At 43.4% G+C, this 23,372-nt stretch overlaps 1 protein-coding gene across 3 annotated transcripts in view; it reads left to right on the top strand.

The window, feature by feature from the left end:
- The window catches only part of fam184ab (family with sequence similarity 184 member Ab), a 228,215-nt gene that overhangs the window by 76,870 nt on the left and 127,973 nt on the right, over window positions 1–23,372 (top strand). For all 3 annotated transcript variants that reach the window (XM_068025446.1, XM_068025447.1, XM_068025448.1), the window contains exons 5-6: window positions 7,441–7,638; window positions 14,040–14,162. In XM_068025446.1, the coding sequence (XP_067881547.1) occupies window positions 7,441–7,638; window positions 14,040–14,162 (321 nt within the window). The remainder of the gene's footprint in view (window positions 1–7,440; window positions 7,639–14,039; window positions 14,163–23,372) is intronic.

Raw genomic sequence — 23,372 nt, forward strand, 5'->3', positions numbered from 1 at the left:
GAGATGGTTAGATTCTCTCTTGTTGGAGATGGTCATTGCCTGGCACTTGTGTGGCGTGAATTTACTTGCCACTTATCAGCCCAAGCCTGGATATTGTCCAGGTTTTGCTGCATTTCTACACTGACTGCTTCAGTATTTGAGGAATCGCGAATGGTATTGAACATTGTGCAATCATCAGCGAACATCCCCACTCCTGACCTTATGATTGAAGGAAGGTCTTCGATGAAGCAGCTGAAAATGGTTGGGCCTAGGACACTACCCTGAGCAACTCCTGCAGTGATGTCCTGGAGCTTAGATGATTGACCTCCAACAACCACAGCCATCTTCCTTTGTGCTAGGTATGACTCCAACCAGCAGAGAGTTTTCCCCTCTGATTCCCATTGACCCCAGTTTTGCTAGGGCTCCTTGATGCCATACTCGGTCAAATGCTGCCTTGATGTCAATGGCAGTCACTCTCACCTCACCTTGTATTGTAAAAAAAAAGATTGAGTGGGACAGTATAAATTGCCATTTAGAAAGGCGTGGATTAATCGAGGACAGTCAGCATGGAATTGTTAAGGGACGGTCGTGTCTGAATAATTTGAATTTTTTGAGGCAGTTAATAAGGAGAGTTGATGAGGTAGCATGTTTGATGTAGTCTAACTGGATTTTAGCAAGGCTCTTGTAAAGGTCCCACACAACAGACTGGTCAGAAATGTAAAAGCCCGTGGGATCCAAGGGAAAGTGGCAAGTTGAAACCAAAATTTGGCTTTGTGACAGGAAGCAAAGCGTAATGGTTAATGGATGTTTTTGTAATTGCAAGCCTGTTTCCAGCGGGGATCCCCAGGGCTTAGTTCGAGGTCTACTTTCCTTCTGGACTCAATGTTGAGTTCAACAATTTCAGATCATAACCTCTGCCCCTGTTTTTTTCTTTCTTTGTTTTGTGTGTTTGTTTGTCTTTTTTGGGGCAGCAGCTGTTCATCATTCTGCTGTTCACACCTCCTCTCGACACTTTTTGTTTGCTTGTCCCCTTACCACTCCCTTTTGCCTTGCACCATCAACCCTTTTGTCATTTAATCTCTTTTCCACCCTATCACAGACCTTTCCTTTTGTTCTCTCCCCCCCCCCCCCCCCACCCCGCCTTTCACTACCTCTGCACTTGCATAAAGGCTATTACATCTCTAACTTTTACCAGTTCTGGTGAAAGATGATCAACCTGAAGTATTAACTCTGTTTCTCTCTCCACAGATGCTGCCAGAACAGCTGAATATTTTCCAGCATTTTCTATTTTATCTCCGTACTAGTCCCTTGCTTTTTCACTGTATACATCAATGATTTAGATTGAAATGTAGGTAGCATGATTAAGAAGTTTGCATACGATACAAAATTTGGCCATATGGTTGTAAGTGAGGAAGAAAGCTGTATACTGCAGGATGTTATCATGGACTGATCAAGTGGGCAGAAAAGTGGCATATGGAATTCAAGCTGAAGAAGTTTGAGGTAATGCATTTGGGAAGGGAAAACAAGGCAAGGGAATATGGCATAAATGATGTGATACACAAAAGTGTAAAGGAACAGACCCTTGAAAGTAGCAAGACAGGTAAACAAGGCACCTAGGAAGGCAGACGGGATGCTTTCCTTTATTAACCAAAGGATAGAATATAAGAGCAGGAAGGTTAAACTAGAACTATATAAAACACTAGTTAAGGCCACATCTATAGTAATGTGTATACAGTTCTGATTGCCACAATAGGACGGCGCAGTGGTTAGCACTGCAGCCTCACAGCTCCAGTGACCCGGGTTCAATTCTGGGTACTGCCTGTGCGGAGTTTGCAAGTTCTCCCTGTGACGGCGTGGGTTTTCGCCGGGTGCTCCGGTTTCCTCCCACCGCCAAAGACTTGCAGGTTGATAGGTAAATTGGCCATTATAAATTTCCCCTAGTATAGTTAGGTGGTAGGGGAATATAGGGACAGGTGGGGATGTGGTTGGAATATGGGATTAGTGTAGGATTAGTATAAATGGGTGGTTGATGGTCGGCACAGACTCGGTGGGCCGAAGGGCCTGTTTCAGTGCTGTATCTCTAAATAAATAAAAATAAATAAATTAATAGGACTATAGGTACAGGAGAAGGCTGTTTAGCCCCTCCAACCCGTTCTGCCATTCAATGAGACCACGACTGATCTGTGACTTAACTCCATATGCCTGCCTTTGCCCTGTATTCCTTGATACAGGAAGGATGTGATCGCATCAAAGAGGGTACCGAGGAGATTTGCAAGGTTGTTGCTTGGACTGGAGAATTTTAACTATGAGGAAAGTTTGGATAGACTGGGGTTCTTTTCTTTGGAGCAGAGGAGCCTGAGGGGATATTTAATTGAGATGTATAAAATTATGGAAGGACCTCATTCTCTTTGCAGAGAGGTCAATAAACAAGGAGGAGAAGTTTCTTTTCATCCAAAGGGTGTTGGGGGTCTGGAACTCGATGCCTGAAAGAGTGATAGAGGCAGAAATGATAATCGCATCTAAAAAGTACTCAGATATGCACTTGAAATATTGTAACCTGCAAGGCTACGGTTCAAGAGCTGAAAAGTGCAATTAGGCTAGGTAGCTCTCTTTCATCTGGCACAGGCAGATGGGCTGAATGACCTTCTGTGCCATAAATTCTGCGATTCTGAGATTCTTCAGGTAAACTCTCAGGTAAATTCTTCAGGTACTTAATCCATTCCATAGAGTCATTATCCTTTGCTTAACATAGTCAAATCTAAATAATCTTTTTGTCCTCCTATGTTTGAGGATGTAAGTTGGACAATATAGAAAAAGACAGCGATGGACTGCAGTTGTTTCTGATAGTAGTTTGTTCAGTAACTTCAATGTGAGATATAAATGAATCAATTTGAGTCCCTCTAATGTCAAATGAAAATTAATGATAAGCCACGGGGTACGATGACATAGTGGTTATGTTACTGGACTAGTAATCCAGAGGCCTGGACTAAGCATCCAGATGCATGAGTTCAAGTCCCACCATGGCAATTTAAGTTGAATTAGTTAAATATAATATAGAATAAAAAGCTAGCCTTTAGTAATGGTGACCATGAAACCACTGGATTGTCGTTAAAAACCCTTCTAGTTCTTTAGGAAGGCAATCTGTTTTCCTGACCCTATTTGTGGCTCTAGACCCACAGCAATGCGGTTGACTTTTAAATGTTGTCTGAAATGGCTTAGCCAACTACTCAGTTGGATTCAAGAAAGTGGCTTACCAACAACAAGGGCAATAAATTTTGACCTTACCAGCAATGCCCACAACCCATAAATGTGATTTTATTTTTTGGTTGTAGTGATCAAATTTAGAGGATTGATGTAGGTGACCGTGAATGAGAAGGAAAACATTATTTATTATGTTCAGTTGAATGAGAGAGATTGGCAAAAATTTTGACTTGGATCAATAAAAATCATTATTTTTGTCATTAGATTTCACATTTTTATTTCATTTTTCTTATTGAAGGACGAGTGTAAGGAGATTATTTTCAATTGCCCTTTAATCTTAAATCTGTGTCCTAATTCTATAGTCTTAAGAGTTGATGTTCAGCACCACACAGACCAGTCATTAAAGGTCCTCCCTTGCTGCAGGGAGCCCCTTTGGTAATATCTGTTCCAGGTAGATAACGGAGCTGCTTCACAGAGAATCTTATGAATCAGTGTACAGATCAGGAGGATCCCAAGCCAGGAAAACTCAGCACTGTCACAAATGAACATAGGTCATTTCAGGCGGTACAGTATTTTACTGTGTGCACACATCTGCTTATGAGTAGAGGATTGTACTGGTTACTTCATGCCATATCCTTTCCTATCTCTTAACTAACTGCATGACTTCAATCCCAGAATTAAATTAAGCTATGTTTTTTCATTGTTAGGCTGCATCACTAATCTAAAAAGCAGTCTTAAATGCTTTCTGCTGTTCCTCATCTACATGCTGCCCCTCAGCAATATCAGCTGAAAGCACAGTGTTAGTTTTCACGTGTATGGTGATGACACCGGGTACTTGGGGGTACTTAAAAAAGTAATGAGGAGAATGAAGAGGGGACATGAAAAAACACTGGCGGGCAAGGTAAAGGAAAATCCTAAGGCATTTTATAAGTATATTAAGGGCAAGAGGATAACCAAAGAAAGAGTAGGGCCCATTAGGGACCAAAGTGGCAATCTGTGTGTGGAGCCAGAGGACATAGGTGAGGTTTTAAATTATTACTTTTCATCTGTGTTCATTATGGAGAAGGACGATGTAGCTGTAGAGATCAGGGAGGGGGATTGTGATATACTTGAACATATTAGCATTGAAAGGGAGGAAGTATTAGCGGTTTTAATGGGCTTAAAAGTGGATAAATCCCTAGGCCCAGATGAGATGTATCCCAGGCTGTTATGTTTAGTTTAGTTTAGAGATACAGCACTGAAACAGGCCCTTTGGCCCACCGAGTCTGTGCCGACCATCAACCACCCATTTATACTAATCCTACACTAATCCCATATTCCTACCACATCCCCACCTGTCCCTACAACCTACCTATACTAGGGGCAATTGCTAATGGCCAATTTACCTATCAACCTGCAAGTCTTTGGCATGTGGGAGGAAACCGGAGCACCCGGAGGAAACCCACACAGACACAGGGAGAACTTGCAAACTCCACACAGGCAGTACCCAGAATTGAACCCGGGTCGCTGGAGCTGTGAGGCTGCGGTGCTAACCACTGCGCCACTGTGCCGCAAGGGAAGAGATAACAGGGGCTCTGACACAAATTTTCAAATCCTCTCTAGCCACAGGAGAGGTGCCAGAGGATTGGACGACAGTGAATGTGGTCTCATTATTTAGGAAGGGTAGCAGGGATAAACCAGGTAATTACAGGCCGGTGAGTGTAACATCAGTGGTTGGGAAACTATTGGAAAAAATTCTGAGGGACAGGATTAATCTCCACTTGGAGAGGCAGGGAATAATCAGGGATAGTCAGCATGGCTTTGTCAGGGGGAGATCGTGTCTGACTAACTTGATTGAATTTTTTGAAGTGGTGACGAAATGTGTAGATGAGGGTAAAGCAGTTTATGTAATCTATATGGACTTCAGTAAGGCTTTTGATAAGGTCCCGCATGGGAGATTGGTTAAGAAGGTAAGAGCCCATGGGATCCAAGGCAATTTGGCAAATTGGATCCAAAATTGGCTTAGTGGCAGGAGGCAGAGGGTAATGGTTGAGGGTTGTTTTTGCGATTGGAAGCTTGAGACCAGTGGTGTACCACAGGGATCAGTGCTGGGACCCTTGCTGTTTGCAGTGTACATTAATGATTTAGATGTGAATATAGGAGATATGATCAGTAAGTTCACAGATGACATGAACATTGTTGGTGTCGTAAGTAGTGAGGAGGAAAGCCTTAGATTACAGGATGATATAGATGGCCTGGTAAGATGGGCGGAACTGTGGCAAATGGAATTTAATCCTGAGAAGTGTGAGGTGATGCATTTTGGGAGGACCAACAAGGCAAGGGAATATACATTGGATGGTAGGACCCTAGGAAGTACAGAAGGTCAGAGGGACCTTGGTGTACTTGTCCATAGATCACTGAAGGCAGCAGCACAGGGAGATAAGGTGGTTAGGAAAGCATATGGGATACTTGCCTTTATTAGCCAAGGCTTAGAATATAAGAGCAGGGAGGTTATGATGGAGCTGTATAAAACGCTAGTTAGGCCACAGCTGGAGTACTGTGTACAGATCCGGGCACCACACTATGGGAAGAATGTGATTGAACTGGAGAGGGTGCAGAGGAGATTCACCAGGGTGCTGCCTGGACTGGAGCATTTCAGCTGTGAAGAGAGACTGGATATGCTAGGGTTGTTTTCCTTAGAGCAGAGAAGGCTGAGGGGAGATATGATTGAGGTATACAAAATTATGAGGGGCATTGATAGGATAGATAGGAAGAAACGTTTTCCCTTAGCGGATGGGTCAATAACCAGGGGGTGTAGATTTAAGGTAAGGTGCAGGAGGTTTAGAGTGGATTTGAGGAAAAAAGTTTTCACCCAGTGGGTGGTTGGAATCTGGAACGCACTGCCTGAAGAGGTGGTAGAGGCAGGAACCCTGACAACATTTAAGAAGCATTTAGATGAGCACTTGAAATGCCATAGCATACAATGCTATGGGCCAAGTGCTGGAAAATGGGATTAGAATAGTTAGGTGCTTAATGGCCGGCACAGACACGATGGGCCGAAGGGCCTGTTTCTGTCTGTATGACTCTATGACCCAGCTGTACCTTGCTACCACCTCTCTCAACTCCTCCACTGTTGCTAAACTATCAGACTCCTTATCCAACATTGAATACTGGATGAGCAGAAATTCCCCCAATTAAGTATTTGGAAAACTTAAGCCATCGTTTTTGGCCCCTGATCCAAACTCCATTTTGTAGCGACCAACTCCATTCCTGTCCCTGGCAAAGGTCTGAGACTATATGTTTTTGCAACTTTGGTGTTGTATTTCTCCCTGAGATGAGACTCTAACCTTATATTCACAGCATTACTGAAGTTGCATATTTATATCTTCATACCTGTCTCAGCTCCTCTGTGAATGTTACTTGCCACTGATCAGCCCAAGCTTGGATATTGTCCAGGTCTTGCTGCATTTCTGCACGGACCTCTTCAGTATCTGAGGAGTTGCGAATGGTGCTGAACATTGTGCAATCATCAGCGAACATCCGCACTTCTGACCTTATGATTGAAGGAAGGTCATTGAGGAAGCAGCCGAAGATGGTTGGGCCTAGGACACTACCCTCAGGAACTCCTGCAGTGATGTCCTGGAGCTGAAATGATTGACTTCCAACAACCACAACCATTTTAATCGCTCTACCATTGGTGGCTGCGCCTTTAATTGTCTCGGCCATATGCTCTGGAATTCCCTCCCTACACCTCACTGCCTCTCTACCTCACTTTACTCCTTTAAAGGTGCTCAAAACCTACTGCTGTGGTCATGTGACCTCATATCTCCTTATGTGGCTGGGTGTCATATTTTGTTTTATAATTCTTCTGTGAAGTGCCTTGGGTCATTTTATTAAGTTAAAGGTTCTATATAAATATAAGTTGTTAAAAACATTCCTCACTTTGACCAATGTCTTTACCTTTATTCTGGTCTAATTTGGGTCAGCTAAAATTACATAAAGTTATTGGTGGTGTTCTTGAATAGTTCTCTGAACTGTTTTCAGACCTCTACCTCTATCTCTTCACTTTTTTGTGGCCTCTAAAGCACACCAAGAATTGTACTATTATTACCTTTCCTATTTCCTAATTGAAGCCAAATAGATTATATCTTAACATAGCTCCTGATTGCCAGCCTTGAAAAAATGTTCTCCAGTCTAGTGCCTAATCCCTTCAACTCTCTGCAAGACCTGAAACATATGACTATCTTTGTAATTGAATAAACCGTTCTTTTGTAATTGCAGTCCTTAAATGAAGAAAAAGAAATGCAAAGACAATATTATGAAGAGGAGATAATGAATCTGCACCATAAACTTGAAGAGGAAACTAGATGCCAAAGAGAAACCTTCCAGAACAGTATGGAGGAGTTATCTGAAAAACATCGAGCTGCATTAGAATCTGTTCAAGGCACTCATGAGAGAGAAAAGAAAAGGTTGCAATCGGTTAGTGGAAAATATAACCTGCAATAACTTTTGAGTGCTAATCATAATGTGTTGTATTAGCAAAAGAATGTTCCTGTTAATATTTTTCATTATCAAATCTCAATGAAATTGTAAGATGTGGGCTGTTGTACATTTCCCACAAAATAAAGGTGAATAGGATCAATTCATGTTTACAAGAGAAAATTAAAGTTGAGGTCAGATTTAAGCTCATTTAATATTTGATTAAATGTACTTTGCATGAACATTCCTTGCCTTTATTCCTTGCCTTCTTCAGTCCAGTTGATGTTGAAGGATGGTCAGTTTCCATTCACTGACTTTTTTAATTCCTGAAAGATAATTCAAAATTTTCACATCTGGAAAAATCTTTTATCCTACTTTCAGCTGGCCTACTTTGTTATTGAACAGATTCGCTTTATTTTGCTAACTTGTTGTAAAGATTGAAATTTGTGGACAATAGTATTTTTTCATTCTTAACATGAGATGTTGGCATCACAATTACGTACAGCATTTATTGCCCATCCCTAATTGCATTTGAGAAGGTAGTGGTTAGCCACCTTCTTGAATACAATTGAGTGGCTGGCTAAGCCATTTCAGAGGGCATTTAAGAGTAAATAAAATAAAAAAAGTGCTGGAAATACTCAGCAGGTCTGGTAGCATCTGTGGAGAGAGAAACAGAGTTAATGTTTCAGGTCCCGGAAGCGTTAACTGTTTCTCTCTCCACACATGCTGCCAGACCTGCTGAGTAATTTCAGAACTTTCTGTTTTATTTCAGATTTCCGGCCTCTGTAGTATTTTGCTTTTATATTGTGGCATTTAAAAGTTACCACATTGCAGTGGGTCTGGAGTCACATAGACCCAGACCGGATAAGGACAGATTCTAAATGGCATTAGTGAACCAGATGGGTTTTTATAACAATCCATAGTTTTATGGTCACCATTACTATTGCAGGTCTGGTATCCAAAATCTGACACCCTTGGGACCGAGACCATGCCGGATTTTGGATTTTCCCGGATTTCAGTCACATGGAGCCGGCAACCGCCCTCTAGGTCAGCCAGAGCCCGAGGATCACCATGGGCCTTGGCTTATCAGCTGCCTGAGTACCGTCTTCAGCCGACTGGAGCCCAGCCCTGAGACGGAGCGGGGTGTGAGGTGGTGGTGGTTGACCTGCCAGTCGCTGCCAACCATTTCCCAATTTTAAAACAAGTCAGTTAGAAATCGACAAAGAGAAAATTAAACTTTAGAGAAGCATTGACTTAACATTACTCTTTCAGGAGGATACTATTAAAAAGCTGTGTCTTCAGTCTTTTCAAGTTTAATTCAAGTACTTATGATCAACTGACACTAAACTACTGTTGCATCTGAATATTTTCAAAAATGTCTGGTTTTTGGACAGCTGGATTTTGGATATCGGACCTGTACTAACTTTTTATTCCAAATTTTAGTTAATTAATTGAAATTAAATTCCCCAGTTACTGTGGTGGGATTTGACCTTGTCTCCAGAGCATTATCCCAGGCCTCTGGACTACCAATCCAGTAACAATACCACAATATTTCCATACTCCAATATATGAAAATGGATGAGGCTCATTCATGTTGATATGATCTAGAAGTATCCGCTTTCAGGAAGAACATTGTTTAATGCAGTTGAATGTAAGATAAGAGCAAAAATGTATGTGGTGAATGGGTCCTATTTTGTGTAGGTATTATGAAAGGTGATCATTTACAAAGATGGAGAAAGAACATGATTTAATTGTTACAGTTGTTCACTAGTCAAAGTGAAGGTGATAAAATAACAGGCTACATACCAAGTATGCCTTCGACTATAAGTTGAAAGAAACTTTTAAGATTTGGATAGATCACTGGTGAGACCACACTTGGACTGTTGTCTGCAGTTTTAGGCATCTTGCCTTCAGAGGGGTACCAGTGTGCTGGAGTGCATTCAGAGAAGACTAATGATCCCGGTATCTATTGCAGTTAAGGAGAGGCTGATGGAACTGAACTCATTTTCATTGAAGAAAATATTAGAGAATGTGCTTTTTTCTTTTTCAAATGCTGAGATATATAATCAGAATAGTCCAGATTTAACCAGGCTATTTGACTTAAGACTGTGAACTAGAAAAAGAAGAGACAGCTTTAAAATTTCAAGTCTCGTGAGTGTGGAGATTTGTACAAACTATTTGATCATGGAGCAGTTAATTTGTGGAAGAATATTCCTAGTGAAGACAGTAGCTCCTGAGTCATTTGGCTGTATAAGAAAGATCTCAGGTTAAGAATTCAATTGAAGGTTCTGAGGATATACCTAGTTATTCGATAGGGGCTGTTTTCTGTCCCTGTTTTTAAGGGGGAAATCAGGGTGGTTGAGCAAAAATGGCAGCACAGCTCTAAACGCCCTATTCTCGCAGTAATGCAGACTGCCACTATTTCAAGGCTAGCCAGGAATCAAGCGAACAACATTCCTACCTAAAAGAATATTTGTAGTATATATAAATGATTTGGAGGAAAATGCAGCTGGTTTGATTAATAAGTTTGCGGACGGCACATAGGTTGGTGGAGTTGCCGATAGTGATGAGGGTTGTCAGAGGATACAGCAGGATATAGATCGGTTGGAGACTTGGGCGGAGAAATGCCAGATGGAGTTTAATCCGGACAAATGTGAGGTAATGCATTTTGGAAGATCAAATACAGGTGAGAAGTATACAGTAAATGGCAGAACCCTTAGGAATATTGACAGGCAGAGAGATCTGGGCGTACAGGTCCACAGGTCACTGAAATTGGCAACGCAGGTGGATAAGAAAGTCAAGAAGGCATACGGCATGCTTGCCTTCATCGGTCGGGGCATAGAGTATAAAAATTGACAAGTCATGCTGCAGCTGTACAGCACTTTAGTTAGGCCACGCTTAGAATATTGCGTGCAATTCTGGTCGCCATACTACCAGAAGGACATGGAGGCTTTGAAGAGGGTACAGATTTGCCAGGATGTTGCCTGGTCTGGAGGGCATTAGCTATGAGGAGAGGTTGGATAAACTCAGATTGTTTTCACTGGAACGACGGAGGTGGAGGGGCGACATGATAGAGGTTTACAAAGTTATGAGTGGCATGGACAGAGTGGATAGTCAGAAGCTTTTTCCCAGGGTGCAAGAGTCAGTTACTAGGGGACATAGGTTTAAAGTGCGAGGGGCAAAGTTTAGAGGGGATGTGGAAGGCAAGTTTTTTTACACAGAGGGTGGTGAGTGCCTGGAACTTGCTGCCGGGGGAGGTGGTGGAAGCAGGTACGATAGCGACGTTTAAGAGGCATCTTGACAAATACATGAATAGGATGAGAATAGAGGGATACCGTCCCCGGAAGTGCAGAAGGTTTTAGTTCAGACAGGCATCAAGATTGGGGCAGGCTTGGAGGGCTGAATGGTCTGTTCCTGTGCTGTACTGTTCTTTGTTCTTTGTTAATACGGAAGTAGGGATCCAGTGCTATATTTAGGAACCTGATGTAATTTTGTTCTTCCACTGGGTGGCACGTGCACACTACCCAGTTGAACTGAGGTTAATCCAGCATGTTTTGACTGCACTGCACAGGAAACTCCCATAAAAGTTGTATTGCTGAATTTTGTGGGGCAAGGAGGAGCTGCTGCTAAACCATCTGTGATCCACACTTCTACCTTTAACAACTCATTTCTGGCTTGGTTCCATGGAGAAGCTGTTGGATTTTCTTCACCCTCCATCACTCACAACTGATTGGCAAGCTTCCTCTCAGCGCCATTCAACATCGGCAACTCACTGATGAGTTTGTAGTCAGACCCAGTTATGAAAACGATTCGGGCCTCTTGCTGGTGCCATTGGGTGGGCATTGTGAGCTTCCACCTACTGCCCACACAATGCGTACTCGAAATGAAAATTAGCCAGTGTTTTGTGTTCTGCTGGGTAGGAGAGCAGACTGATGTTGTGTTTGGAAGGAATCCGACTAAGATTAAATAGTGAGGGTTGATGAATATTCTGGGTTTTGTGTGATTATCTTTAGGGATCAAATGGTATGCAGAACTTGCAGGATAGCCCATCGTGAATAGTCTATGGAATAAATGAGCTTACTGGGCTTCATAATATTTAATTTATAGTTGGTTCTTTTGCATTCCTCCAACTTTGAATTCGAATGTTATCGCTCTCAATCAAAATATTACTGACAATAATTGCATTTAAAATTGCTTTATTGACCACGTTGTCATTGGTATGATATTAAAAATCAAGATTATTTCAAATACTGTGAGATAATGGGAGTAATGAGGTTACAATATGGTCATGTTCTGTTTTGCGCTAACACATTATAAAATGTGTGGGCCTGTGATGCCAGCAGTTATGCAGATTGAACTCGTTAGTGACTTGATGTTGACCCTGCCATAGTTTGTGGGATCAATGTGAGATAACAGCATTTGACTGTGCCTGTCAGACATCCCTGTCCTATGGGTGATCTAGGGTGTGTCTCTTGACTGACATGCCAGAAAGTTTAGTGCATTTTGCTGGTTCTGGGGGAATTCCTGATTCCCTTTCATCTCAAACCCACATCCACCTCCAACACACGGAAGAAAGAATTGCAGTATACCAGTGTCCCTCTTTGTAAAGGGGCTGCAGACATATATGTTCTTTATTTTTTTTAAAAAGGTTTGACCTTCAATCTTCACAATTTTAGGCCAAGGCTCTGATCGGGACACTAAGTGGGGCGTAACCACCTTCAGCTGGCTATTACCTCAGGTCCAACTAAGGGCTGGGCAAGGCTGAGACCTAGGGCTGAAGTTTCAGTTCCAATGGGCTGAGGACGGAGGCGGATGGGTGCGTAAATTTGCACAGCCAGCTATAGTGCAGGTTTGCGGGCTCCATCCCGCCCCCCCAGCCATTTTCCATGAGACGGGGTGGGGGGCTGCAGGTCTGCCCGCCTGCAAGCGGCAGGTAGCCAATTGAGCCAGTTAAAGGCCTATTGTCAGAGGCCTCCCAAGGCATCAGGGAACAGTCCAGCTGCCTGGAGGTGGCCTCCCAGCAGTAGACCGAGGACCAGCTCTCCAGGCAGACTTAGAGGCCCTCCCTGCCTGCCTGGCTTCAACTGTAATTGGAGGGAGGATGCCTCCATCTTGCAGCACTCTCTATCTTACTTCCCTGAAAAGGCAACCTTCAGCTGCTTCAGTGCTGGAGGACCTCTTATTGGCCCTCCAGCTTTGAGAGCCTGCCCTCTAACTATTTTGGCCAATTCAGGGAAAATCACAGCCAGGTGACTGTTCCCCACACAGTGCAGGCTTCTGATGACAATTTGACCCTGATCACAGGGCCCCGAAGTCCGCGTGAAAAATCCTGTTCCCAGTGTTTAATTTTCCAGCTGTTCCACCACACTCCCGTTAGAATTGTGCAGAAGTATACTGGCAGGGCTGAGGATATTTGGTCCTACGGGGCTGGATTTTATGTCAGGCGGATGGGAGCTGGCCACCGATGTAAAAGTCGGTGGCGAACCCGCTTCCGCCAAGCCTGGGGATCCGTCCCGCATTTTACGATCCCTGGCCTTTAATTGTCCCAATCATCGGGCCAGCAGCTCTTAGTCCCAGCAGCGCCACCAAGAACGGTGGCTACTGCTGGGACTGCAGCCCAGCCGAGGACATGAAGCCAGAACTGAAGGTCAGTTTGGGTTGCCTCGCTTGGGTAATCGGTTGGGCCCCGGCGAGGCAAGGGTGGTCGTTTGGGGGAAAGGGGCTGTCTCGGGTCCTGGGGGTGGCTGGGGAAGCGGGGGAGGCCCTCAATCGGGCAGCCTTTGCCTGATTGTCATGACCCCCCCACTCCGGTGCGCTGAGAGGCCGCAAGGTTTCACTGGGCGGCCTTTCACGTTTCCCGGACGCCCGCCTGCCATGGATAAAGTTCCCGTGGAGGTTGGTGAGGTTGATTGGCTTGGGGCGGGCAGCCCGTTTCTCACGCATAACCCCCCACCCCTCCAGCCCATGTAAGGTTGGGCGGTGGCGGGAGCGGGTTGGGAAGGCCTCCCGGAGCCTCCCGCTCAATTTTCCTGCTCGCTGAGGTGGCGTAAAATTCCAGACATGGTCTCCAGCATAAGCTCTCTATATTGTCCAAAATGTAAGGTGTAAGCTCATGAAATTGAGAAAGAAGGTAAATACATGGTTTAAAGCTTAGTTTTTTTATTTAAAACATACTAGGTAACCTGTAGAAAAAGAAAAAATTAAGTTTACCCTTTCTAAAAAAGAGAATCGGGGAAATTAAAGCTTGGGTATGTCATCAATGTTCACTGAAATATACTCTGAAAATATCTATTTTGAAATCCAGAATTAGAAAGATATGTATTTGCTAAAGTAATAGCAACATTTGCATTTATTCATTTAAGAACCTTAATCTCTGTAACTACATCTGCTCCCCTTTTTAGGAAATAGACCAAAATCTTGAGAAGGATCGGTTGCGAATGGAAGAAGAGAAAAATCAGTTCAAACAGCAAATGGAAAACCTTCGGGAAGAGTTGATTGCCAAACTAAATACAGCCAATCAAGAGGCAAGAATAAGATTGGTCATATTGCTGATCTTAAATACGATTATGTAATTAAAAAAAGTTAATCTCAGAACACCAAACTTGTCTCAGATCACTGATCATGTCTGAAAATCTCTGATGAAAGTTCTGATGAAAGGTCACAGACCTGAAACATTAACTTTGCTTCTCTCTCCACAGATGCTGCCAGACCTTCTGAATAATTCCAGCACTTTTTGTTTTTATTTCAGATTTCCAGCATCTGCAGTATTTTGCTTTTATATTATATCTGGAAAACTGCCCTCTTCAGTGCCATAACGTTCAGTTAATACCCCATGGTAAAAATGACTTTGAAAATATTCCGTCTTTAAAAAAAAATGCTGGTTGCTTGTGATAAATAGAAAATGCCAGCTTGTCACTTAATTACCCACTTAAGGGCCTCCTCCTGCCATGGTTGGTATATTACCAGCAAAGGATGGGCACTTCAGCACCTGAGGAGCCCATCCAGGAATACCTGGTAGCCTCCTTGCGGGCTGTGGGGTGATGGGGCCCTCCTGATCAGGCACCCTACACACCACAGAGCCCCCGCCCCCAGCATCACAGTCGCCACCACTGGAACACCTCTCCCCACCTCTTGATTGACCCCCAGCGCCTTCGCCGGGGCCCAGCTAATTGTCCCCGACGAGGCCCAATCTCCAGTTAGCTATTCCGAGGCCGACATCCACGTTGCTTTTGTTGTTGGGTGCAGTCCCAGCTATGGCCATAGCTCCCAGCGACATTTCTGGGACTGAAGAGCTGGCAGCTTTTGGAGGCAGGACTTCCTACCTCAGAGGGACGGAAGTCGCAACTGAGGCCTATTAGGGGCCTGTGCCATGTAAAATTGCTGCGTGGCTTCCAGGCCCAGCAGAGGCAGGTTCACCCTGACTTTTTAGCCGATGGGTGGTGCCACTGCCACCATGTAAAATTCCAGCAGTGTCAGAAAATGCTGAATTTTATTTGTCAACTTGTGCTTCTTCAAAGAATCGGAACTGGCCTCCTATCAGAGATGTCCAGGTTACTAAAATTTTTATGTGGATTGGGTGACACAACTGTAGCATTTCAGAAAACTTACGTCTGACCTAAGCCCAGTATTAGTTAGATAATAAACAAGGTAACTGATCTGGCTCAGAAAGCATTGGAATACTCTGATAAAAGCATGGGTGAGGGTTTCATCATCAGCTAGGTTGAGGCAATAGCAGCTGAGTAGTTGGCCTTTTTGATTGAAATGGATTCAGTCAGAAACTCCACTGAGGATCACATAGGGCACATGACTTGAGAGAAGACTAGTTCAGCCTCAAACAGTGGCCAGGGTGGGGGCTGAATTTGGTGGCGAAAGTACAGAACTTGTAGTGGAGGCCTACTCTGGTGACATTTGCTACTCAACAAAGACTCAGGGTCAGACATGCAGATAGTTGTAAGATTGTTGTCAGCATACATGTGGAATTGGACCCCATGCGCGAAGGTGTATTATACACATAAGGAAAAACAGTGGGGCCAAGGAGAGATCCAGAAGTAATAATGTGGGGTGGGAAGAGAAGTTGTTTCTGGAGACGCTTTGGCTACAATTGAAAAGATAAGAATGAAACCAAGTGAGGGCACTCCAACTGAGCTGGACAAAGGAGAGACAAAGGAAAAGTAGTGTGGTTGACCATGTCAAACAAAGGCTGCAGTGAGGATGAGGAGGGATAATGCACCATGATCACATTCAGAGAAGATGCCATTTGTAACTGTAGTTAAGTCTGTTTCAGAGCTGTGCCAGGGTGATAACCTAATTGGAGAGATTCCGACATGGAGCTGTAGATAAAATGGGATGCGTTTGGGAAGCAGCAAAACATTCAAGGACTTGGAGAGGAAAGATGTAGATGGAGCAGCACTTTGAAAGGACAGAGGTATTGTGGGTGTGTTTTTGAGGAGGTGAGGTGATAAAAGCAGTTTTGACAGGGAAGAGTATCTGAGGAGAGGGAATAATTTACAATGCCAGCTAGCATGGGGGCTTTGAAATGAAGTTGGCCTGTGGTAAATGGGGCCAAGAGAGAAGGAGCTGGGTCTCATGGTCATGATGTGCTCAGAAGGCATGATGGAATATAGGAGAGAAATTAGAGAAAGATGGTTTCAGTGCTGTTGCAGGGGACATCCTGGGGGCAGGGGAGTGGCGTGGTTTGGTTGGGTGGGCTGGAGGGGTGACAGGTTGGGGGCACGGGTGTTGTCGCAAGCAGTAGAGGTAGCTGAACCAATAGCCTCAATCTTAGTGACAAAGAAATCCTCGGTGGAGAAGGGAGAAAAGAAATTGGCGAGTTATGTTTGCTCTCCAGGATAATTCTGGAGTGGCGATTGCTCTTGGCAGAGGGGAGTGAGGGCCGTTTAATAAGAACATAAGAAATAGGAGCAGGAGTAGGCCCTTCACTATCTCGGGCCTGCCCCGCCATTCAGTAAGGTTATGGCTGATCTTTCCCAGGCCTCAACTCCTCTTTCGTGCCTGTTCCACATAACCCTCGACTCCCCAAGATTTCAAAAATTTATCTACCTTGAATACATTTAGTGACCTAGCCTCCCCAACTCTCTGAGGTAGAGAATTCCAGAGATTCACCACCCTCAGAAGAAATTCCTTTGCATCTCAGTTTTGAATGTGTGCCCCCTTATTTTGTAACTATGTTTCATAGTTCGAGATTCCCCCACCAGTGGAAACATATTCTCCACATCTACCCTGTCAAAGCCCCCTTAGAATCTTATATGTTTCAATAAGATCACCCCTCATTCTTCTAAACTCCAATGAATAAAGGCCTAACCTGTTTAGCTGTTCTTGATAAGACAACCCCTTCATCCCAGGAATCAGCCTAGTGAACCTTTTCTGAACTACCTCCAATGCTAGTATATCCTTCCTTAAATACAGGGACCAAAACTATACGCAGTACTCCAGGTGTGGCCTCACCAACATCCTGTACAATTGTAACAAGACTTCCCTATTTTTAAACCCTAACCCCCTAGCAATAAAGGTCAAAATTCCATTTGCCTTCCTAATTACTTACTGCACCTGCATGCTAACTTTTTGTGTTTCAGGTACAAGAACACCCAAATCCCTCTGTACTGCAGTATTTTGTAGTCTTTCTCCATCTAATTAATAATCTGCCTTTTTATTTTTCCTACCAAAGTGGATTACCTCACACTTTCCCACATTGAACACCATCTGCCAAGTTTTTGCCAACTCACTTAACCTATCTATATCCCGTTGCAGATTCTTTGTGTCCTCATCACAACATGCTTCCCACCTATTTTTGTATCGTCAGCAAATTTGGATACACTACACTCTGTCCCTTCCTGTAAGTCATTAATATAGATAGTAAATAGTTGAGGCGCTAGGACCGATCCTTGTGGCATCCCACTAGTTACGGCTTTCCAACCTGAAAAAGACCCATTGATCCCGACCCTGTGCCTTCTGTGTGTTAGCCAATCCACGCCTGCACATTACCTCCAATACCCTGAGCTCCTATTTTGTGCAATAGTCTTTTACGTGGCAGCTTATTGAATGCCTTCTGAAAATCCAAATACACTATATCGTCCGGTTCCCCTTTATTCACTCTGCTTGTTATGTCCTCAAAGAACTCTAACAAATTTGACAAACATGATTTCCCTTTCATAAAACCATGTTGGCTCTGTTTGATTGCATTATGTTTTTCTAATTGTCCTGCTATTTCTTCCTTAATAATGCACTCTAGCATTTTCATGTGGTCCAGTCAGATCTGATGATGACTAAACCAGTTGTGTGCCAGATATGTTTAAGTCTGCACCGCTTGGACTTGATGGAACACACTGGAGGGAGTAAAGATTTTTCTGGGGATAAGGGCATCAAAGGTGGAGTTGAGGCAAAGGTGGAACAAAATGACAGCTGCAGAAGTATTATGGCAAATACAAAGCCAAAGATCAGGTAGTTAGGAGTTTGAAAGTGCAATTGTAAGAGATGGATGCTGAAGGATGTGGAAGGGTGTGAGGGATGTGGATGCTGTAAGATGTAGGTATGGAAACGTGTGAGGGATGTGAATGCTGAAGGATATAGGTGTGGAAGGGTGTGAGGGATGTGAATGCTGAAGGATGTAGGTGTGGAAGGGTGTGAGGGATGTGAATGCTGAAGGATGTTGGTGTGGAAGGGTGTGAGGAATGTGGATGCTGAAGGACGTAGGTGTGGAAGGGTGTGAGGGATGTGGATGCTGAAGGCTGTGGATGTGGATGCTGAAGGATGTAGGTGTGGAAGGGTGTGAGGGATATGGATGCTGAAGGATGTAAGGAAATCGTTATGGTCTTTCAGTAATAGATACCAAGTGAAGTCAAAGAGCATGGGAGAAAGCATGGTGAAGGGAGTATGGAATATTCTGTAGAGAAATGTGGAGAGAGGTGACGATTGATGTACTGGCATAGCAGTGGGCTGAATGAGCAGAATGGGAAGGAAGTTGTGGTAAGATTAACCCCCAGTGGACAAGCTAGGAAGAAGGTTTTTGAGAGAGAAGATTGGTCAATTGAGGCTGCTTCTCATAAGGTAACTGTGACAGCTGCCTTAATGGAATTTTTGAAAAATGTCAGTAGAGGCATAAAGGGTATCTGTGGACTTTTTCCAAAGAATATTTAAGCTTGTGATGGCCACAGCAAAGTTGTGATGGGTTGGGTTGGGATGCACAGTGGCGCAGTGGTTAGCACCGCAGCCTCACAGCTCCAGGGACCCAGGTTCGATTCCGGGTACTGCCTGTGTGGAGTTTGCAAGTTCTCCCTGTGTCTGCGTGGGTTTTCTCCGGGTGCTCCGGTTTCCTCCCACAAGCCAAAAGACTTGCAGGTTGATAGGTAAATTGGCCATTATAAATTGTCACTAGTATAGGTAGGTGGTAGGGAAATATGGGGACAGGTGGGGATGTTTGGTAGGAATATGGGATTAGTGTAGGATTAGTATAAATGGGTGGTTGATGTTCGGCACAGACTCGGTGGGCCGAAGGGCCTGTTTCAGTGCTGTATCTCTAATCAATGCAAGAGCAAAGGTGTAGAAATGAAAGGTGGCATGACAGGAGGAAGCAGGAAAGGCGGGGCCAAGAGGAAAAATAGGGAGATTGAAGTAAAGACCTCTGGCCCAGGCCAACAACCTAAATGTGCACATGAGTGGACACTGAGGGAATTTGGGTTACACAGGCATGGCAGGGATTAGAAAACATGCATCCTGGTCAGCAGAGGCATGATGGACTAAATGGCTTCCTTCAGTGTTGTATAATTCTATGATCATCAACAAGGCACCACCACCTTCCAAGTACCCTGTATCAGATACAGCAAGATTATTATACTTGATATCTTAATGTTACAGCCTTACTTCGGTTGTGGGTAAAATGTTGGAAAAGGTTATAAGAGACAGGATTTATAATCATCTTGAAAAGAATAAGTTCATTTGCGATAGTCAGCACGGTTTTGTGAAAGGTAGGTCGTGCCTCACAAACCTTATTGAGTTTTTCGAGAAGGTGCCCAAACAGGTGGATGAGGGTAAAGCCGTGGATGTGGTGTATATGGATTTCAGTAAGGCGTTTGATAAGGTTCCCCACGGTAGGCTATTGCAGAAAATACGCAAGTATGGGGTTGAAGGTGATTTAGAGCTTTGGATCAGAAATTGGCTAGCTGAAAGAAGACAGAGGGTGGTGGTTGATGGCAAATGTTCATCCTGGAGTTTAGTTACTAGTGGTGTACCGCAAGGTTCTGTTTTGGGGCCACTGCTGTTTGTCATTTTTATAAACGACCTGGATGAGGGTGTAGAAGGGTGGGTTAGTAAATTTGCGGATGACACGAAGGTCGGTGGAGTTGTGGATAGTGTCGAAGGGTGTTGTAGGGTACAGAGGGACATAGATAGGCTGCAGAGCTGGGCTGAGAGATGGCAAATGGAGTTTAATGCGGAGAAGTGTGAGGTGATTCACTTTGGAAGGAGTAACAGCAATGCAGAGTACTGGGCTAATGGGAAGATTCTTGGTAGTGTAGATGAGCAGAGAGATCTTGGTATCCAGGTACATAAATCCCTGAAAGTTGCTACCCAGGTTAATAGGGCTGTTAAGAAGGCATATGGTGTGTTAGCCTTTATTAGTAGGGGGATCGAGTTTCAGAGCCACGGGGTCATGATGCAGCTGTACAAAACTCTGGTGAGGCCGCACCTGGAGTATTGCGTGCAGTTCTGGTCACCGCATTATAGGAAGGATGTCGAAGCTTTGGAAAGGGTGCAGAGGAGATTTACTAGGATGTTGCCTGGTATGGAAGGAAGGTCTTACGAGGAAAGGCTGAGGGACTTGGGGTTGTTTTCGTTAGAGAGAAGGAGGAGGAGAGGTGACTTAATAGAGACATACAAGATAATCAGAGGGTTAGATAGGGTGGATAGTGAGAGTCTTTTTCCTCGGATGAGGATGGCAAACACGAGGGGACATAGCTTTAAGTTGAGGGGTGAAAGATATAGGACAGATGTCAGAGGTAGTTTCTTTACGCAGAGAGTAGTAGGGGCGTGGAACGACCTGCCTGCAACAGTAGTAGACTCGCCAACTTTAAGGGCATTTAAGTGGTCATTGGATAGACATATGGATGTAAATGGAATAGTGTAGGTCAAATGATCGGCGCAACATCGAGGGCCGAAGGGCCTGTACTGCGCTGTAATATTCTAATTCTAAAAAAAAAATCTAATGAACCAAATGTAAGCCCACAATTGAAAATTGTCAGTGGATTTAAAACTTCATCAATACTAAATCACTCCAGAAAGACACTTGCAAATTCAACAGATTTTTTTTTAAGTGAGCTTCTGTCTCTGGGATTAGTGGATAAAGCCCCGTTCTCTGGTTTGTCTGGATTCCTTGATGGTTTATTGAACAAAGGCACCAATCCCTAGTCCATTTTCATTCCCTGATGACTTACTGGGTCATGGCATCAGTGCCTAGTCTGTATCAAGTTTCCAGTGACTTTGTGACGGAAGAGTTATGATGCAAATGAGCATCTTTAATCCTTTTGCATTAATATAACAGATATTGAAACCTTTCTGGATTGAGGACTCCCTGCAAATATGAATGCACTTCGCCAAGCCCTCTGCAAGTATTGACCTACACTCTAGGACACTTTGCAAACATAAGGAGGCAGTTTCTAGATTATTCTCAGATGGTTGCAAGAAATAAAATTGGAATTTATTTAATTTTTTCTTATTGATCTATTTAAAACTGAAGGAAGGCCTTGGCTCAGTTATCGGATATAATTTTGTGTCAGAAAAATATATCTATGCAATTCAGAGGATATTGGATGCTGGGGTGGATTTAATGGTGACAGATATATTTCATGAGATGGTGGTAATGGTCAGTGATTACAGTGGGACCATGGAGGAAAGCACAGGCAGTAATAATGGCCCGGATTTGCTGTTAGCAGTAAAGCAACAGCATTTTCCATTGACCTCAAAGAAAGCTGCCTGCAAAGATTTAGCTAGCTCTGGAGTGCCAATTTCCTCTATTCCGACATGACTTTGAATCTGACGCCATCCATAGAGTATCTGTGGTGTGCAGCAACAGTAAATCATTCGATAGGCTGATCATCCAATCAGATTAAAACATTTTCAGATAGCAAACCTGGAAGTAAAAAGAACAGAATATAATTCACTTTTTAATCATTTTACAGAAAGTGGAATAAAAATTGGGACATACACATGGGATTAAGGTAGAAGCTGAAATATAACTTAAAATTATTTTAAAGATGAAATTTTAAAAAGAAATATTCTGAGGGAAGGGCACTCAACACTTGTAAAATTAGATTTTCCGGGCCATACATGTTGTTCAGTAATTGTGACTTATACACAGTTAAAACTCAGTTACACCTCATTCAACAAGGCTCAAAATTTTCAGTAGTTTTTGCAACCAGAATAGTGTGTACATAGTTGAAGTTCACATAAATTCAGTGATTCTGGGTGGATTGCACCAGCAAAGACTACAGCAGTGCATCCTATGGAGGAGCTGGGTGTCACTGAAAGTAACTTCTGAATTTCCACCTTTAACTGCATGTGTGGATCCCAGAAGTTGCTGTCAGTTTTACATAGTAAAGATGGAGAGGGCTGTCAATTTCGCTGTCATCATAGCTGCAAAGTTGGGGCTAGAAGATCCTGAGATTTGTATTTTGGTGGAATCAGGCCAGATTATTCATGTGGAGGAGGCATTTAGCTGGTTTGCATGTGTAGGGAGTCTGAACCACATGTTTGGAATAGCAGTCTTTGTGGTGATGTGCTTCAGAGGTGGTTGGGTGTCTGATAACCATAGCAAGTTAGTTTGTTGGATTGGAATAGTAATGGATTAATGGAAGGCGTCCCCAGAATGTGATACCGAGAAGCCTGGAAGTATGCATTGTCCTGTTCTTCCAGGAAAGGGAAAAGGACCCAAGATATTTTTGGTAAATTATTAATGTATATTATAAATTTTATTTTGTGGAATATCATGGGATGAATAAGAAACTCAACTCTAATCAGATTTTGTTTTGCTGGAATATTATGTAAATTTTTTTGGAATGTAATTTGAAAGGAAGATTGTATTTGAATTAGAAAATGAGTAACAACTGTAAAACAATAAATTAGAAAGACCAAAATAGACATCGGTAATTTCTGCAGAGGTTCTCCCTATCCCCTGCCTCAACTTTGGCAAAGATTGTTCAAAATCCTGAAGAAACAAAATAAAACCATTTCTGCAAAATTACCACTTAAGTAACAGTGGGAGAATCCTTGTGGAAATTCTACCGCAGGGTCTTCAGCACCGAATCTGAAAACCTACAGTCTATCTGAATATACAGTAGTTAGTAGTAGTAGCAGTGGTGATTTGCCCAAGGGCAGGTCGTTTGCTCATTTCTCCAAACCTCACGGTCCTGTGCTTTCTTCTTCAGTTGCTCATAAGAGCCTCACATTTTTTAACTTCCATGAGAAATAAGCAATATGACTAGGGAAAAAGTACATGAGGTGGTTTCCCACTGTCTTCCTCATGTGATTTAAAGGAAACAGTCCATCTTCCCAAAGGAACTATCGCCTGTAAGGAGGTTTTGTCCCTCCAGATTCTTGCTCTTCAGCCATCACTGCTGAAAATTCGCTGGTTCCACTGTTGGCCATAGCTTGTAACCCTGAGCATGGCACACTTACTTGGGCCTAGGGCATCTCACAAAAGGGCAGGGATGACCACCCTCTGAGGT

The sequence above is a fragment of the Heterodontus francisci genome, chromosome 3 (assembly GCF_036365525.1).
Source record: "Heterodontus francisci isolate sHetFra1 chromosome 3, sHetFra1.hap1, whole genome shotgun sequence".
Taxonomy (NCBI): Eukaryota; Metazoa; Chordata; class Chondrichthyes; order Heterodontiformes; family Heterodontidae; genus Heterodontus; species Heterodontus francisci.